The 18993-nt window shown below is 50.3% G+C and overlaps 3 protein-coding genes across 15 annotated transcripts in view; 1 reads left to right on the forward strand and 2 right to left on the reverse strand.

Annotated features, from left to right (window-relative positions):
* The window catches only part of KMT2C (lysine methyltransferase 2C), a 270064-nt gene extending 266336 nt beyond the window's left edge, over positions 1 to 3728 (reverse strand). For all 13 annotated transcript variants that reach the window (XM_059172325.1, XM_059172332.1, XM_059172320.1 and 10 more), the window contains exon 1: positions 3428 to 3728. In XM_059172325.1, the coding sequence (XP_059028308.1) occupies positions 3428 to 3588 (161 nt within the window). In that variant the 5' untranslated portion in view covers positions 3589 to 3728. The remainder of the gene's footprint in view (positions 1 to 3427) is intronic.
* Positions 3632 to 13897, forward strand: CCT8L2 (chaperonin containing TCP1 subunit 8 like 2). The gene is made up of 2 exons (XM_059172334.1): positions 3632 to 3740; positions 11118 to 13897. Exon 2 carries the CDS (start codon positions 11922 to 11924, stop codon positions 13590 to 13592), a length of 1671 nt encoding a protein of 556 aa, XP_059028317.1. The 5' UTR covers positions 3632 to 3740; positions 11118 to 11921; the 3' UTR covers positions 13593 to 13897.
* LOC131830240 (basic proline-rich protein-like) lies at positions 3768 to 4522 on the reverse strand. Its single transcript, XM_059172567.1, has 2 exons — positions 4505 to 4522; positions 3768 to 4397 (listed from the first exon to the last, which is right to left on the reverse strand). Exons 1-2 carry the CDS (start codon positions 4520 to 4522, stop codon positions 3783 to 3785), a joined length of 633 nt encoding a protein of 210 aa, XP_059028550.1. The 3' UTR covers positions 3768 to 3782.
* Positions 13898 to 18993: the final 5096 nt, after the last annotated feature.

An 18993-nucleotide genomic window follows, 5' to 3' on the forward strand; every position in this document is an offset into this window, starting at 1 on the left:
AAGTCATCGGCTGCAGAGCCATTTTTTTGCTGTCCCTTTGATTGACATCACTGGTTGTGCCCAATTTTCTACAACAATAAGGCTCAAGGTGGCTTTCTAATAACAGTAATTGCTCTCTGAAAAGAAAGGGGTTCAGAATATAAAGAGGTTTGGGGTGTTTTTGTTTTTTGTTTTGTTTTTTCAAAAAGAGTCAAGGACAGTGCCTCAGACATCCTATCCTTACCACCTGCTTCTCCACCACCCCCGCCCCCACACGCACCCCCATCCCTAACATTAACTTTGTTGACTTGGTAAAAAATATGGTAGAATGGTTATCTTCCCAATTTAGTAAAGCGAATATATATTCCAAGGAATCTATATTCCAAGGAAGGAAAAAAAAAAATCAAAGCTTTGGGGAAAGTTCCCTAAATATTAACAGAAAATCAGCCCTCTAGTATGTGCCTACTCTGTGGCAGGAGCTTCTTCACCAATGGAAAGACCTGCACCTCTGATAAAGATTATGAGCTACTCCAAATAACCAATTAGATAATCCTTACTGTTAAGGAGAACTTTCAAACAATGTAATTTCAAACAAATGTAAATTTCATTTTTGACTTCACATTTGGGCAACAGGAAATCCTTTTTTTTATACCTACTTTTCAAACTCAGCTATAGCTTCAGTTCAAAATTCTTAATTTTAGTAAACAATTAAGATAACAGTTAACCAAAACTAGTAACTATATAGCCTATGCTTTTTAAACAGAATAAGACAAAAATTATCTAGCAGTATAAAACAAGAAAATGCTAAGCTTACTTATGTAATTATTAAAAATTCAAAGTATAATTAGCAGTGCATGGTTACCCTCTTTTTCTAAATCCAAAGAAAAACACATAAAGAAACTTTTAAGCAGTGTCATAAGACATTTTCTTTAGCACAAAACAACCCACTTACCATCTAAATAACATGCACAATTCAAAAACTTGTATCTCCATTGCATTTCACAAAAAAAAAAATATTAATTTTCATTCCTTAGGTAATTACTTGCAATCCCCTGTAATTTTAGCATTTACAAACCTAATTTACATTTGGTACACTGCAGTTTCACTTTCAGGATCTTCACTACCCAACTGCAGGGTCTTTTCTGCATGCATCCCCAACACTATAGAGAAACACAATTAAAAACCCTCCCATTTGCTTTCCAGCTCACATATTAGTTTCCACTTACATGTTTCTAAAACAAGCAGAGTCCACTCCCTTCAAAAGACACACGAAATTTTTTAAAATTCACTAAAAAGTTTGGAATCATCAAAGTTACCACTAAATTTCGTGTGAGGAATGCTGTACCAGTTCTGAAATTCAAGAAAGAAAACTCTCCTAAGACTTAGAATTGTACTAAACATGAGTAGAAATTTTCAAATTTCTCAAAGGGGTACTTTTTCTTTACACATAAAATGAGATAAAAATAATACAGAGGTAATACCCCAATCCAACGTTTCTTTCGGTGCACCCAGGGGTTGCACTAATACAAATGAACTCACTTGGATCTCAGGGGAGCTATGCATGTGTGTTTGGCCTGTGGGTTTGTGTATTTGCTTGTGTGTGTGTGTGTGTGTGTGTGTGTGTGTGTGTGTGCGCGCGCGCTCGTGCACTTGCATGTGTATGGGTGAGGGGTGTGACAACAAATAGGTCCACTCTTCCTAGAGTAAGAATTTAAAAGCAAATCTAGAATATACATTAACCCCAAAATAATACTGAGAAAGAATGCAAGAAAGAAATAGTCAAAACGGGAAGCAATTAACTTAAAACCCTACTACGGCTGGACATGCGTGGCTTTAAAGGAAACAAAAAAGTGACGAAGTTTAAAGTTACTTAAAACTCCATCTTCCTTCTCCAAATTCACTCAATCGGGGAATAGTAAGGGCATTTTTACACCAGACGTTTCATTACAATCCTCGCCAGTGGCATAATAGACCGCAACTTTGTATCACAAAGAAGCCAGTGCAATAATGTATATTTGTCCTGTCCTTGTTTCTCTCACGATTTGTCATAGGTAGGTAAGAGCTGGAAAGAAAATATGGAGGCAAGCAAGTTAAAGGGCCTGAATCATTTTCACAGTAAAAGGAGAGCAGAGCAAAAAAAGAGAACTGCAGCCGGGGCTCCACGGGTTTGCCACAGCGCTGCCCTCCTATGCCTCGGTGAACCCCATTACTTCGACTATGTATCACCAAACATCACACTAATATTACTAAACCAGTGCGCCCGAGAGACAACAACAAAACACCAGGCTCTCCACGAGCGTGCCGCTCTCTGCGCGTCCCCGTGCACCCTTCCACTCCCGACAGTTCAATGAGATGATCCTAGCATGAAATGAGTAAGCACCACACGCCATTCTACAACTTCCGAAGGCGTTCGCAGGTCTCCCCGAGCACCCTCCGGAGCCACGAGCGCGGAGCGGCTCCCCGGCACCGAAACCGGTTTCTTAGTTTCCAGGCCAAGTGGCCGCAGAACCATTTTGCAAAAAAAAGCATTCCCGGTCCTGGAGTAACCCCAGTCTAAGTCCTCGCGCCTGCTGGAAACCAAACGAAAGCCCTGGCCGAGCCGGTACCGGCTCCGAGCGACGACTCCGAGGAAGTTCGGCAACACTTGCATCTGTCTTCTCCCTGCACAAACGTGCTCTCGCTACTCGGCCTGCCGCGGGGATCCTGGCTCCGCTTCCAAAACTTCTGCACGCTCCGGCCGCGGCCGCGCGATCTCCCGGCAGCCGAGCTCCCCGGAGCCGGGCAGTGCGGGTCGGGGTGGGGGAGGGGGAGAAAGAAGTCGGGCGACTTCCTAATCTATCATTAAAGGACGAAAGCTCAGGTTCGGGGGCACGAAAAGTTAAAGGGGCAGCAGGCCGACAAAGAGGGGCGGCGCGAGCTCCTCCCGTGCCCTCGTCCCCCAGCGAAGCCGGCGGGGCGACCACCTGGCCCCAGCGCTTTGACAGCTCCGCGAGTGTCCCGCAGCGGACCGCTTTGTAGTTGACAATGCGCTCGCCCGGGGACGACCTGGGCGCGCTCCGCCGGGGCTTTCTGCAGTGACCCAGCTAGGCCGAGGGGAAATCGCCGAGAAATTTCTCCAAAGCCAGAAGCACCAAGAAAAGCCGGCGCCAGGGCCAAACTCAAAAGTAAAGTGTGGCGGCGGCGGCGGCGGCGGCGCGGGCCGTCGGAGCCCCGCCGGGCGGAGTGAGGTGCGGGCGCCCGCGGGAGGCCGGGCCGGGCGGCCGCGCAGGGGGCGCAGGGCGCGGGGCGGGCGGGCGCCCGGGGCCGGAGCCGCGCGGCCGGCGGGCCCCACCCCCACCCCGCGGGGGCGGCCGGGGGCGCGCGGGGGCAGGGGGCCGGGCGCGCCGGTGACAGCTCCGGCCCGGCGCCGCGGCTGGCTCCCGGCCTGGCTCCCTCACACTCAACTTACTTCTTTCTGGCTCTCTGGAAAGGGGAAGCGCCATCTTTGCGAGGCCGGCCCCGAGGTCTTTTGTCTGCGGCTGCGGGGCTCGGGGCCGGGGCTCCGGGCTCCTCGGGGGGTGGTGGCGGCGGCTGCGGCTGCTCCGCGCTCTTGTCCTCCTCCGACGACATCCTAGTCACCAGGAAAGACACATGGATCCCGGTCCTCCTCCTGGGGGGCTCCTCCCGCCGCCGCCGCCGCGGCCGCCGCCGCCGCTGCTGCTCGGGTTCCTCCTCCCCGGCTCAGCCTCTCGCATTTCCCGCAGCCCCGGGAGCAGCAGCAGGTACCGGGAGAGGCGGCAACATGGAGCGAGCAGGACACGCACTCACACACATACGCGCGGGCGCGCGCACCTCGGCGCGCAGGGGCCGGGCGGGGGGCGGGGGGCGGCGGGCGGCGGGCGGGGCGCGGGCGGGAGGGAGGGGCCGGCCGGCCGGGCGGGAGGTGCGGGCGGCGGCGGCGGCGGGCGGGGCGCGGGCGGGGGCCGGGCGGTGCGGGCGGGCGGGCGGGCGGGTGCGGGGCGGGGCGACGGAGGGGGTGCGGGGGGCGCCGGCCGGGGCTGCGCCCACGCCCCTCCCCCAGCGCCCGCGGGAGGGAGGAGAAAGGGGCCGCGGCGCGGGGGGCGGCGGGCCCGCGGGGGGCGGCGGGGGGCGGCGGGCGGGCGGGCGGGCGGGGGGTCGCGGCCCCGCCGGCCGCCCCTCCCCCGCGCGGGCCGCGTCAGGCCGGGCGGCGGCGGCGAAGTTTTGACAGCTGCTCCAGTTGTTGTTGTGGGTTCCGGGCTGCGCGAGCGCCGGCCCCTCAGCGCCCGCGCCCGCCCTCCCGGGCCGGGGAGGAGGAAGTTTTGCGGGTGTGCGTCTACCGCACACAGACACACACACACGACCGTGGCCGTCGCGCGAGGGCCGCGCCGGGTGTCCCCCGGGCGCCCCGCACCACAGACCTCTCAAACTCGCCGCCGTCTCGCCCACACACGGCCGCCGCGACGCCCCCGCCCCCTCCCCCACTCCTCGGCCCCACCGCCCCCCGCGCGCCGCCGCTGCCACTCACAGGGCTCGCTCCGCGCATGCGCCGCTCGCGGATGCGCCGCCGCCGCTGACCTCACCGCCCCTCCCCCGCCCCCGCTCCCCCCGCCCGCCTCCCCCCACCCCCCCGCCCCCCGCCCTTCCCTCTCCTTCTCTGACGCGGCCGCCGGGGCTGCGCCTAGACTCCGACTCCGGCTCCGGCTCCGGCTCCGGCTCCGGCTCCGGCTCCGGCTCCGGCTCCGGCGAGCGCCAAGCTGCGGAAGCGGCGATCCGGGATCGGGGTCGAGGGACGGCGCGACGCGCGCCGGGGGAACAGGAGGGCCGCGGCCGCGCTCGGACCACGCCGGGGCTGCCCGCGAGCCGCCGGCCGCCGAGCCAGCTCGGCCCCCGCCCCGGGCGCCGCCGCGCCGCCCCCCACGCCCACCCGCCCGGCGGCCCGAGCTCGGAGCCCTCGGGCGCTCCCGCCGCCGTCGCGGACGCCGAGTGCGGCGCGACTTCGCCGCGATCCGATCCCGGGGAGAGTTTGGTGACCAGAACGTCCTTTTCAAACGGGCCCGAAAGGGCTCCTCGAGCTGTCAGACAAACGGCGGTGACAGGTCGGGGAGCGGCGCGCCGAGCGCCGCACGCGCCAGCCAGAGCCCCCGACCGGGGACCGGCGCTGTGTCGGGACGCCCCGGAGGGCGGGGGTCTGAGCCCCGCGGCGCGGAGCCGGCAGCGGGAGAACGGGCGCGGGGAGGGGCGCTTCCCGGGGGGGGGGGGACGGCCGCCCCCGGGGGCCTGGGGGCGCCCTCCTCCGGCGGAGGCGACCCCTCCTGCGTTCCCTCCCACTCGCGACCGCGCTGCGGACGGACCCGGCGGCACCTGCGGAAGCGCCGGGTCGAGCCGCGCAGTCGGGGCTGCCCTCCCGCCGGCTCGCGGGCGCCCCCGGGCAGGGCCCCTGGCCGTCCCCGCTGCGCCGTGCGCGGCTCCGGCGGCGCGTCCCGGCTCCCCGGCCGCGCTGCTGCCCTCCAGGCCTCCCGAGCGCCCGCGCGTGAACTTTGAATTGGGCTCCTCTCCGGGCAAAGTATGCACGGGGTGATTTCCAGAGCCGGTTCTCGCTGAAGGCAGCTCTTTGAAATGTCTGAAACGAGGACTATAATAAGACAGTCATTGGGATTCCTGCAGGGTTCAGTCCCTGCTGGCTTGGTTCAAGTTTACTAAATTTACAGCAACAGGAATTCTGAGATTGGGGCCAAGCTGACTTGGTGAATGCAAACCATAAATTAAAAGTGTCTATTAGAAATTCAGCACTGATATGCCTAATTGTAAATTATGAAGCAGTGTATGTACAGTGTTTTCATTGCTTTTTTTTTTCTGCACATTACACTTTAAAAATCAGATTATTGATCCAAATGTTTATCTGTGTTCATTACTGAGATTAGAGCAGTCCTGTCCGGCTCTGAGTTTCACATGCACAAAATTATATATCAGGGTAATTTATTTCAGTCTATTTCTTCAGCACTGGGGAGAATTTAAGAGTCAGTACGTGCAAACTGCAAGTCATTCCTGCTGGAGAGAAGTTTTAAAAGGAAACAACTAGGGACTGAACAGAAAAGTGGGTAGAATGGAGGAAAAGATAAGAAATAGGTTTGTGCACTAATGCTTCTGGAAAGAAAAGATGGTGAAGGATAGTAAGCCCAGCCTTAAATCTCCATTCCTTTGGCTGTTGTGAGCAGACAAGCAGTTGGGATCTGTTGAAATAGGATAGCAGGCTTGTGAGCCTGAAGTGATCATGGGCAGAGCAAATATTACTCAGGATGAAAAGGAAGGATTCAGGGGCGCCTGGGTGGCTCAGGTGGGTTAAAGCCTCTGCCTTAGGCTCGGGTCATGGTCCGAGGGTCCTGGTCCCAGGCTCCTGGAATCAAGCCCCACATCAGGCTCTCTGCTGGACAGGGAGCCTGCTTCCTCCTCTCTCTCTGCCTATCTCCTCTGCCTACTTGTGATCTCTGTCTGTCAAATAAATAAATAAAAATCTTTAAAAAAAAAAAAAGGGGGGGGGGATTCAAAGAATACCTGTTTAACATAAAGGTCCTCCAAAGGTTCTTGCATGTCCAGGATCCAAATTTTGGAGCTCTGAGACCACAATGGCAAAAAGCCAGGAGTCATGCACCTGAGGTTACTCAAAATTATAAGATCAGAAAGCCATAAGTGTCTAGAAGCATCAAATGCAAAAAAGAAAAAAAAATTTTGAAACCTACTTTTTCAAAAGTACACACGTAGGCATTTTTAAAACATGGTAGATATGTACCAAAATGTTAACAGCAATCATCTCTGAAGGTCTGGACCACAAGGGACTTTCACTTTCTATATTACATTTTTCTACAATGTTTGAATCTTTCAGAGCACATGCAGTGTAATAAATACATATTATTTAGAATGTGCTTGGGGGGGGGGGATTATCATCTACACCAAAGAAAAAGCAACGTCTCATGGAACTAAGCAAAATAAGAATCTCAAAGTATCTAGCAAAAAACTGATAAAAATTCACAGTACAGTACCCCTTCCTACTAATTGGAGGCTTATAAATGTCATTGATAGGGCCTTTATTTAGAGTTTGTTTTGCTTTGTTTTAGTGAATATAAAATATCAGTCTCTCCTATAGGTTCAGTATAAATTGTCTCTCTCTCTCTCTCTCTCCCTCTCTTTTTTCCCCCATAAAGTCTTAAGCTCCTCAGCGTTTGTTAGGAACCAAGCTTACAGTTGTAGAGGACCACTAAAAACTTAAATTCTAGATCTTCTGATCTTTATGTTTATATTTTTACTGTTAAATTTACACTTTAAGAAGTTGCAGTCATAGGCTATCAATTTTTGTCCTTTTTCAATGAAAAAAGGTTTTAAAAATTCCAGGGCAAGTGGCTGACCCAGTCAGTAGAGCATGTAACTCTGGATCTCAGGGTTGTGAGTTTGAGCCCCATGTTATGTGTAGCAATTGCTTAAAAAATAAAAATTCAAAAGAAAGTCAATCATTTAACTTTAGTTCATATTTGGTCCACAGTGTGTTTTTAGCTTTGAAAATTCTTACTGCTTTACATGAGTTATTTCAGTAATGCATACCATGTACCTGCTGGACAGAAAAATTAAAGAAACTGAGAAATAATTAAACAGAACATTCACCTTCAAAAATAATTTGTGTAGGGACACTTGGGTGGCTCAGTGGGTTAAAGCCTCTGCCTTCGGCTCATGCATGATCTGAGGGACTGAGCTCCTCATCAGGCTCTCTGCTCAGCGGGGAGTCTGCTTCCCCTTCTCTCTGCCTACCTCTCCGCACTTGTGATTTCTGTCTGTCAAATAAAATCTTAAAGAACTAATAATAATTTGTGTATGCGTGTGGGGCAAAGTAGGTGTTGGGCAGCACACTTCATATAGACAGGAATCTTGCCCTCCAGGGGTCTATGCTTTAAGCCTGGCACTACTTAGCAAGATAAACACAAAAAGGGCAAGCAGGCAACTGAAAAATAAACATGGGAAAACATACAAATAGAAAGATTAAATATTTACATCCATTGTGTACAAGACCATAGTTTTAATAGAAACGCATCTGGGCATATGGGGGGAAGGGCAGAGGTGGAGAAGTCAGCAGACAACTACGTCTATTTAGAAGAGGGATATAAAAACATTGTGCCAGCCAGTGTTATAAACTAGAAACCCTACCCCAGCGTCCCCAGCGCCCCCCCACACACACACACAAACTCTTAACCCACTGAGCCACCCAGGCGCCCCCCGACACACACAAACTCTTAAGTTCCTCTCCTTTATTGATGATACAAGACTACTACTGCTTTAGTTTCCCAGGGCTACCAGAAGCTGGGGGCTTAAAACAGCAGAAGTTTGCCCATTCACAGTTCTGGTAGCCAGATGTCCCAAATCAAGGTGTTGGAAGGCCTGGTTCCTTGTGGTAGGCTCTAAGGAAGAATCTGGTGTATGCCTCTCAGCTTCTAGTGGACGCCCACGGTCCCTGGTGACCTCGGCTGCAGAGGCATCACTCCCAAGGCCATCTTCCCTCCACATCTCTGTGCCCTCACATGATATTCTCTCTGTAAGTGTCTCTCCGCTTCTTGTATGGACACTAGTCCTATTGGAATAAGAATGCACCCTACTACAGTATGACTTCATCTTAATTAACTGCATCTGCAACAATCTTATTTCCAAATAAGGTCACATTCTGAGGTTTGGGGAAGGATGTGAATGTTGGGGGGACCACATTCAACGCAATTTAGCTACCAAACAGCCTATCTTGGTGCCTACCCATCTTAGCAGATCAAAATGTATAATTTTTTTTTTAAGTGTATTTAATGGGTTAACTGCATGCAAAGTTTTCTGGACACAAGATATTCACATTTATTTTATACCTAATCAATTTAACTGTGGGATAAATAAAATTCAAGCAAATTTAACAGTGACAGTGTTCACATAGTAGTAAGTAAAATTGTGATTTAATACTTCCTTGGTCAGTTTGATCTATAGAAAGGTAGGTCAAAAAATTTCGATCCAAAATATATGGTTTGGAGCCTGTTTTCAAGATCAAAGACAAAGAGCAGATCCTCACTTTCCCTGTGCTGTGAGGCAAAATGGACAAAGACACCACAACATAAAAACATGTACCTTTACGATGGAAATGTAACTCAAGGGTCCCATCCATGTCTCTTCACCACGCTGAAGTCTAAATTCCTTGGCATGGCCGCCTAAGCCTGCCACTCCCCAGCCAAAGTGTCCCTCCCCTCGCCCTGCCCCACTTCCTCCTCACAGGGAGCTCCAGCCTTCAGAACTACTTTTGGTGGACCTCACACTTCCCAACTCCCTTCCCGTCTCACGTGGCCAGTCTCTGCTTCTTTAGATGTGACTTCCATCCCTGACCACGGCTCTCCCCATGACAAGGACTCTGTGTCCCCCCCAGGCCCCCATGCTTCCACAACACCCATGCTTTTCCCATCACAGCTCCCAAGGCCTGGAATGTATCGCACCCTAAGCCCTTGTAGACACGGCCGCCCTTGTCTGCCTTACTCATCTTTGATCTCTATAATTTAGCAGCAGCTCAATAAATAGTTGTGGAGTAAGTGAAATAAGTGGGAAAACAGGTGAAGTCTAAGAGAAAGAGCTAAGACAATGCCCTACAGGAGTGTCTATTCCCTCCCCATTCATCCACCAGGAGTGTTTACTTTTTGAAAGAAATTGTATCTTTATAACAATGTAAACATGCACTATATTTTTTGTCAGCTGTTACATTTCTATAAAGAAACCCCACTCCTCATTTTTGCCTCTATACCTAACATTTTTTACATGATACTCTTCTCAGGGTTACTAGCTTCCAGAAGCCTGGGTACGGAGGCTCATACCTCTTCCTAAAGGAGTCTCCAAAATCAAAAGAGGTCAGAAGAGTTGTCCATGGTCTTCAGACAGCATCACATCTCCTTAGAAACATTTCTTCCCTTCAATATAATGTTGAAGGGGAAATGATAACAGAATAAATTACATAAAATGTATTATACAGTCCACTTACAGAAAACTAGAAACCCGCAACAGTCTATGAATGAATATATGTGCAAGGTAATAATGTTCATCAAAATGTCAACAGTTACGATCTCTGAGCTGGAATTCCAAATGACACTGGCTTTCTTTGTATTTTTCTTTTTAACTTTTATAATGAATAGCTATTATTTTTACAAAAGCAATCAAGTTGTTTTTCAAAGAAAAAGTTTTTTTCTCCAAAATTATCTCCATTTTAGCCTTAATTATATTTCAGTCTCACTGAATTTTTTCTTTTCATTTTTCTTTCTTGCTATCATCTTGTCGGTGGAAATATTAAAACAATGCCCACCACACAATCATGGTTCTGAACTGGTATAATCAACTTCAGAGCTCTTTTTCATTTCTCCCCCTTGGGGACAGTTGCTATTAAACAAAGTAAAAAGGGTTTTCCCAAACAAAAACGAATGGTAATGCTCTGTCTTTCCCCCACTCTTTTTATTTTTATTATTTTTTTAAGATTTTGTTTATTTATCTGACAGGGAGAGACATGCGCATACGGGGAGAGAGAGAGAGAGAGAGAGAGAGAGAGAACACAAGCAGGGGAAGCAGGAAAGGGAGAAGCAGACTCTCCACTGAGCAGGGAGCCCAATGTGAGGCTCCATCCCAGGACCCTGGGATCATGACCCCAGCTGAAGGCAGGCACTTAACCAAAGGAGCCACCCAAGCATGCTCCCCGCCCCCCACTCTTAATAATCTTGGTCCCTTCCAGCTGGAAGGGACCATGCCTACAGAAGTGGTATTCCTGCGGTGCAAATCTCTTCCCCTTCCTGGTGTCCATGTTCCTGTTCTTTTGTAGTCCTCATCCTACTGAACATAGTAGGTGCTCAATAAAGATTTATTACACTAAAAAAGGAGCCATGGTTCCCACACTAGGCTCTATTTGAGGAACGGAGGGAGGAGGGAGCAAGGGGAGGGCTAGGACGGCTACTGGAAGGAAAGAACCGAATTTCTGGGGATTGAGGGTAAGACTTGAGGGGCCTAAATTCATTCCCTGTGGTTTTCTGCCTTTCCCAGCACTGGGAGGCTAGAGACTTGCACTGAGCTACGAACATTTCTATTCATTTTTTCTGTAGGCTGTTGGCATCTTTCTCTCCCTTGTCTTGACCTGCCTTTGCCAGCTCAGTGACATCGTTGTCCCTGGAAGGAGGAGCATCACACACCACCTGCAACCCCAAAGACAAACAGTCCAACAAACACCGGAAAGAACCTGGTGGGCAGCACCAGCACCTGCGGAGAAGGTGGCCAAAGCCTCCAGGGCGGACAGATAACAACCGAGCTGGTAGGACCTGGCCCTTCACGGGGAAGTAAAACAAAACCCCGCTTCCGCACTCAAAAATGACAACCCACGGGGCAGGAGCCACAGCTTCATCAGGAATTTCAAGCAGGTGGGATTTTCACTTGCTTTCCTCCCCACGGTCTCCCAAGTGGAAATGAAACTCGGTCCCGGCGCCCTCGCGTGTCCCTCATCTGCCGTTTGACCTGGCCTGACTCCTGCCTGCGCGCACGCCCCCACCCTGCCCTCCAAGCATCCTTCTGTGACCTCACTCTCTGCCCCCTGGTTCCAGGGGCCGTTCTGTGACTTCATCACGGTCCTGTCCGTCTCAGCCCCGGAGCTTCAGAGGCCCCAAAGCCCCGTTCCTTGCAGATCAGTCTGGGGCGTGGTGGAGGGCTGGGCTCTCAGCAGCGCGTCCCTGCACCCGATCCTGGAGCGCCCACTTCTCCAGGGCCCAGCTCGGGGGGCATTCGGCTCCTTTTTCCACTGACCCCCCTCCCCCCAAGAAGCGTCCGTCTGAGACCCGCTGCCCGGGCGCCCCCCTCCCCCGGCTCCTGCAGCGCCTCGGCGGGCGGGCGGGGCGGGCTCCCGCACTCGGCAGGCGATGGCCGGCAGAGCCACCTCGGCGCCACCGCAGTTGCCCGAGCGCCTGGCGGCCGGGCCGCGGCGGCGCGCGAGGAGCCCGGGAGCGCCGGAGAGGCACCTGCTCGGCAGCGTGCCCGCGGCGCAGACCCTGGCCAGGGTCATCCGGCCTTGCTACGGCCCCCACGGGCGGCAGAAGCTCCTGGTCACCGCCGGAGGAAGCACGGTGTTCACGGGCTACGCCGCGGCCATCCTCCGGGCCCTGGAGCTGGAGCACCCGGCCGCGCGGCTCCTGCGCGAAGCGGCCCACGCGCAGGCGGAGGGCCCCGGCGACGGCGCGGCCTTCGTGGTTCTGCTGGCGGAAGCCCTGCTCCGGCAGGCCGAGCACCTGCTGCGCGGCGGCCTGCCCCGCTCCCAGCTGCGCCCGGCCTACGCCGCGGCCACCGCCGAGACCCTGGCCCTGCTGCCCTCCCTGTCCATCCGCTCCCTGGGGCCCTTGGAAGACCCCTTTTGGGCCCTCTATTCAGTGATGAACACCCACGCCGCGCCCCAGATGGACTACTTGGCCAAGCTGGTGGCCCACGCGTGCTGGGCCACCAAGGAGCTGGACGGCAGCTTCCACCGCGAGCGCGTGGGGGTGTGCACCCTGCGAGGGGGGAGGCTGGAGGACTCGTGCCTGCTCCCGGGGCTGGCCTTGAGCGCGAGCCCCTGCGGGCAGGTGACCACGGTGCTGAGCGGCGCCAGGGTGGCCCTCTTTGCCTGCACCTTTGGTCCTGCCAGCCCACAGGCTCCGGCGACGGCCCGTCTCTCTAGCCTCGAGGACCTCACTAAATTCAGGAAAGGAAATGAACAGTTGATAGACGAGCAAGTAGCCCAGCTGGCAAACGCATGTATTAATGTGGCGGTGGTCTGGGGGGACGTCGAGGAGAAGACGCTGGCACAGGCTGACAAGTACGGCATCATGGTGATTCAGGCCAGGGCCCACAGGGATGTGGTTTACTTGAGCGGGGTGCTGGACACGCCTCTGATGCCCTACCTTCTTCCTCCCCTGCAGCCGGGAAAGTGCCAGAGGGTGTACGAGCAGGAGCTGGGGGAAGGTCTGGCTGTGGTGTTCGAATGGGAATCTTCAGGTACCCCTGCCCTCACCTTGGTCCTCAGGGGGGCCACAGCGGAGGGGCTAAGGAGCACGGCGCAGGCTGTGTACCACGGCATCGACGCCTACTCCCAGCTGTGCCAGGACCCCAGGCTGCTCCCGGGAGCGGGCGCCACCGAGATGGCGCTGGCAAAAATACTCTCAGAAAAGGGAAGCCGACTGGAAGGGCCTACCGGCCCGGCCTTCCTAGCATTTGCCCAGGCCCTGCGGGCTCTTCCGGAGACCCTGGCCGAGAACGCAGGCTTGCTGGTCTCAGAGGTCATGGCGGAGCTGAGCGGCGCCCACCAAGCTGGGAACTTCCTGGTAGGCGTGGGGGCCGAGGGCATAATCAACGCGGCCGAGGGAGAGGTGTGGGACACCCTAGTAGCCAAAGCCCACGGACTTCGAGCGGTGGCTGATGTGGTTCTCCAGCTCGTGAGTGTAGATGAAATCTTAGTGGCCAAGAGAAGTCCCGCAAATCAGCAGGACTTGAATCCTGTTCCCAAGAAGGCAAGGGAACGGCCGTCTCCCCTGAAAAAGTCAACTCCGCGAAAGGCTTAAGTAGCAACATCCTCAATAAAATGCAGATCGCCAAGGAAGGCACAATCACCCCCAAAAAGAATGTTTGCCGTATTTATTCCCTCCGTGCGTGGTACTATCAGAGTCGGTTTCTTTAGATGAATGCAGCAGAAAGGACCACAAGATAAAAACTCTTTTCATTGATTTATTTCCTTTCAGATTCTTGACTTTTCTCAGTTCCTGTTTCTCTGTTCTCTGTCACATTCTGTTCCTCTCTTCCAAGAAGAGCAGGACTCCATTCTATTAAAGATTTTTAAATTGAGTACGTGGGCTTGGGGGATGCAAAAAAAAAAAAAGAGAGAGGAACCTCTTTCTGACTGCTTGAGTTATCCCCACACGATATCCTAATGTGAATTTCTGTCCAGGTGTCATGTTGGCAATCTGAGAACGTCAGTTCCAGCTCACAGGGGCGGCTGCGCACTCCTGTTGTGATCAGCTGAGCGAAGAAGGGAATGTGACTTTACGGCAGAGAAGGAAGTGAGGAGGAGGAGGAGGCCGAAGGGAAACGAGCCGGCAGCAGAAATGAAGTAAAAGAAGTTCTTGGCATGGGTAACAGAATAACACACACCTTAGAAGTGCATTCAGGTGGTTGTGTGGGTGAGGAGAACTGGGGAGCCCCTGGCACCAGGATAACCCCAGTGGGGCTACGATTAGGGGTGGAGGCCCCTGGGCGTTGAAGAGGGAGTTCGAGTGCAGCTGGGAGCAGAACAGCACGTTATTACCCAAGCCTTTTCCACTTTAACCATCCAAGTTATTCTGCCTCCGGGAAAAGAGCAGAACCTAGGGACAGAACCTAGACGATGGGAAGCTGTAATCTCTTACAATCATTAAAAAAAAAAAAAAAAAAAATGCTTTAAGTATCTAGCAAGAGAACCAGACTCAAGAAATGAATGTCTTATAGTGGACATATTAGCTTCAACAAAGCAAAACAAATGTGCAAAGATTTCTTTAAAACCTGGAAGCAGTGAAGTCATGAAAAGCGGTTGGTGAACACAAGATGGGAAATGGGAATGTAGAGAACCATATTCACCAGTTCTCAGTTAAGAGATATAAAACATCCTTGGTGTGTCTCGTTTTGTCGCCATCATTATATTTTAGTGAATATAATTAAGTTCTTTCATAGTTCCCCCTGCCTTCAATTTCCGTATTGTTCTCATAGTCTCAAATTCCGTAGCAGTGAGGATGCTAGAAATAGTTAAATTTTTAAAGCCGTTCAAACACACTTTATATATACTTCAAACACGCATATGCATTTTATCTAATCATTAAGACAAACATATGAGAAAGGAGCTTATTTAACTTTCAGTTGCAGGAACTTCAGAAAAAACGTAATTGACCAAAGCCACACAGTACATAGAAGAGGAAAGTCCATTCTCTTATTTGTTGTTTTATCACCCAATCTTACATTCCTCTCTTGGGATGTTTTCAGAGATACCACTCCTATGATTACAAGGAAAGAATGTCTCAAAAGGCCTTTTGAAAATTCACAATGTGTTTTTTAAATCAGACAAAAAGCCTTGTTTATTTTATATAAAAGATGGCCCTTGCTCACAGAGAACATTTTAATTATATATCCAAGACATATGTAATCCAAACAATGTAAGATCATGTATTTTAAAAGTCCTAAGTTTGATATACAGGGGATTTTTCGATAATTTATTTGGAGAGACATCATATTATAGCAATAACGTCTCCTTTGCTCCTGGACAGACATACAGAGACACACACACACCATTTGCATACATGTAAATACAAGTTAAAATGGTCAAGGATAGTCTTAAAAGGGAGAAGGAAAGGGACAGCAGACACAAATTTAACTGGCATATGCTAAGAACTTTGAAGGTAAAAACACCAAGCCCAAACTTGTACCTTGAGGAGACAGAATTCAGGCAGCTAATGCCATGTGGCGGGAAGGGCCCGGAGCTCTGGCTGCTCAGGCCCCTGAACTGCCTTGGTGTTCATCCATCCCAAGACCGGCGGGTCAGCTCTTCAAATTCTGTGAACTGCTGTGTATCCTTCCAATGAGTGAGCCAGACTTGCTTTCTCCTTGCTTTCCCCTTCTTGGAGCTGAAAAACCATTAGCAGTTCTGGAAGGGAAGGGAAGGTCCGTCATAGGACAGGAAAGGTGACCACAAGGGCAGCTGGTAGACCAGGCTTAGGGAAGAGAGCAGAGTGGGGAGTTCACTATTAGCTCAAAGTGCTTGGGTATGGAGCCCCTCTCAGCTTCAGTTGAGGATGCATACTTCTCTCCCACCTGCCTCGAGCTCTTGCTACCCAACGTGTGATCCCTGAACCAGGAATGGATCACCAATGTGGAAGTCCAGCCCTAGCTCCCCACCCAGACTTACTATGTTCGAATTTACACCATAGCTTGAGCCCCAAGGGATGGGGTGCATATTAAAGTTTGGGAAGCGCTGATTTAAGCAATTACCCCGTTTAGCTTGATTATGCTTTGAGTATCCTCTTAATATCTTAATATCGCAATATCCTATCCTCTTAATATCTGTTCTGTTTAAGGGTTAAAATATATGACTTGGCAAGTTGTTTCTTTTCTCCTGCTGACTCTGGAGAAGTATACCAGCATTGGACCTCAGTTTTACTGGATCCTAGTCCTGCTTCCAAGGTTACAAGATCAAGGGTCTCAAGTTTTCCAAAGGCCAACAGAGTTGGCTACTATTTGGCCTTCTCAACGCCAGAAGCCGCTGCATTTCCGAAGCAGCACCTCCTGCAGCACATTCTTTATGGAACTCGCCACTGGGGGACTTGCCTGTTCTCCCATTCCCAATCCCTTCCAGTTCAGCAACATTTGCTTCATGAGACTCTGAGTTGACCTGGCAAACGGAGAGCAAAGAGACAACATCCAGAGAAAACAGAAAAGGAAAACAAGAACTTCTGAGTCCTGGGGAATGAGGGACACGGGTGCCTGGCTTGGGAAGTGGAGGCTAGGCCGCTGAGTCCTGAGAAATGTTCATTCACTTGGGCAACTCAAGGGCACAAACCAAGACTGGACCCTACAAAAATACTGCAGTCCTAACGAATAAAAGAAAAACAAAAAAAGCCACTGATTCCAAATTGCAAGAAGATCTAGATGACAGGGAAGTGTCAAAAGTTTGTTTTACGTCCTTGTCTGTCTGAACCTCTCCCCAAGAGTTCCTTCTGAAGACAGCCCCTTATGGAAGGAGCTTTACCTTCTTGGCCTGCGAGTCTGAGGTCGCTTTAGTGCAGAAGCTGAGAGAGAGAGAGAGAGAGAAAGAGAGGTAAGATTAAAGAGAAAAAAATCCCAAAACATCAAAATGGGGACATGTGAATGGGAAGAAAATTTACTTGGCAGAAAAATTTATTTGACAGAGAGAGATCACAAATGTTTTCATATCCAGACTGTCATTAATCTTTTTAAACATCTTAAAACCTGCATATTCTGATTCCTGTGCCAAGACTTCAGAACCCCAGCTTTGTGGAGCCCCTACTCTGGGAGCTTACTCTCTTGGGAGACAACCTAGCTCAGGACAAGTTTTCCCCTCCAGAAAAGATGAGATCTTCCAGCCAATTTCAGTCTTCCCTGCATAGGTGCAAAATATTAGATGGTTCACATTTCATCCCCACATCTTTAAAAATATTTTATTATTTATCTACTTGAGAGAGAGAGAGAATATGAGCAAGGGTGAGGAGGAGAGGGAGAGAATCTCAAGTAGACTCCACGCTGAGCATGGAGCCCAATGCAGGGCTTGACTTCACAACCAGGAGATCATGACCTGAGCTGAAACTGAGTCAGGTGCTCAAACGACTGAATCACCCAGGTGCCTCTCATTCCTGCATTTGTTTTGATTAAAAACCTATTTTAATTTTATTAATTAAAATTAATTATTTTAATTAATCAATTAATTAATAATTTTGATTTTAATTATATTAATAATTTAATTATAGAAAGGAAATGCTGCAAATGGCAGCATTTCCTTTTTTATGAGTGAATAACATCCCATTCTCTGTATTGATATTGATATTGATAACTATATGTATTATTACATTTTCTTTATCTGTTCATCCATCAATGGCCTTAAGTTGTTTTCCTATCTTGGCTATTGTAAATAATGTTACAGTGAACATGAGGGTACAGATAGCTTTTTTTTTTTTTTAAGATTTTATTATTTATTTGACAGACAGGATCACAAGTAGGCAGAGAGACAGGCAGAGAGAGAGGAAGGGAAGCAGGCTCCCTGCGGAGCCTGGCTTGATCCCAGGACCCTGGAATCATGACCTGAGCCGAAGGCAGAGGCTTTAACCCACTGAGCAACCCAGGCACCCCAAGAGATAGCTTTTTGAGGTAGTGATTTCATTTTCTTTGCATAAAGACCCAGAAGCTGAATTGCTGGATCAGATGATAGTTCCTTTTTTTTTTTTTTTTTTTTAGGAACCTCCACAATGTTTTCTATAGTGATGGCACCAATATGCATTCCCACCAACAATGCACAAGGGTTCTCTTCTCCACAAACTCGCCAACACTTGTAATTGTCTTTTTGATCACAGGCATTCTGACTGGTGTGAGGTGGTATCTCACTGTGGTTTGATCTGCATTTCCCTGAAGATGAGTGATGTGGAGCATTTTTTCATGTGTCTGTTGGCCATATGGATGTCTTCTTCAGAGAAATGTCTACTCAGACTTGCTTATTTTTTAATCTGATTTTTCAGGGACTATTGAGTTGTAGATGTTCCTTATTGAGATTTAAAGTCTTTGATGCCTGAGTGGCTCGGTGGATTAAGCATCTGCCTTCAGCTCAGGTCCTGATCCTGGGGTCTTGGGATCGAGTCCCATACTGGGCTCCTGGCTCAGTGGGGCATCTTCTCCTCCGTCTCCCTTTACCCCTGGCTCCATTCATTTTGTTTCTCTCTGTCAAATAAGTAAAATCTTTCAAAATAAAATAAATAAATTTAAAGTCTTGATTCAGATGTGCAGCATCACAGCATAAAGTTACCATCCACAGAGATTGGTATGCTAAAGCTACTGTCGCAATGATTTTTGTGTACAATTTTTATTTTGCCCTATGCTATGATAGGGACTATGTAGATTCTTTCCTTTTTGAGAGAGCAAGTGAGCAGGAGGGTGAGGGAGAGAATCTGAAGCAGACACCACACTGAGTGCAAGCCCAACCAAGAACTTGATCGGAAGACCCAAGGTCCAGACATCCTGAAGATCCAGGGATCGGACCTGAGCTGAGCCAAGCACCCCACACTTAACCAACTGAACCACCCAGGTGCCCCAGCACTGTGCAGGAGAGAATACCATTAACCATTTAAAATTTGGAAATATAATGTAAAAAACATTCAGAGAAAACATGCCCACTTTCCTTTTCGATAGTTTACTTCATTTTCCATTGTATTACAGATT

The sequence above is a fragment of the Mustela lutreola genome, chromosome 4 (genome assembly GCF_030435805.1).
Source record: "Mustela lutreola isolate mMusLut2 chromosome 4, mMusLut2.pri, whole genome shotgun sequence".
In the NCBI taxonomy this organism is placed as follows: Eukaryota; Metazoa; Chordata; class Mammalia; order Carnivora; family Mustelidae; genus Mustela; species Mustela lutreola.

Coding starts and splice junctions, on each gene's coding strand:
- CCT8L2 (XM_059172334.1), top strand. CDS start 11,922: ATGGCCGGCAGAGCCACCTCGGCGCCACCGCAGTTGCCCGAGCGCCTG.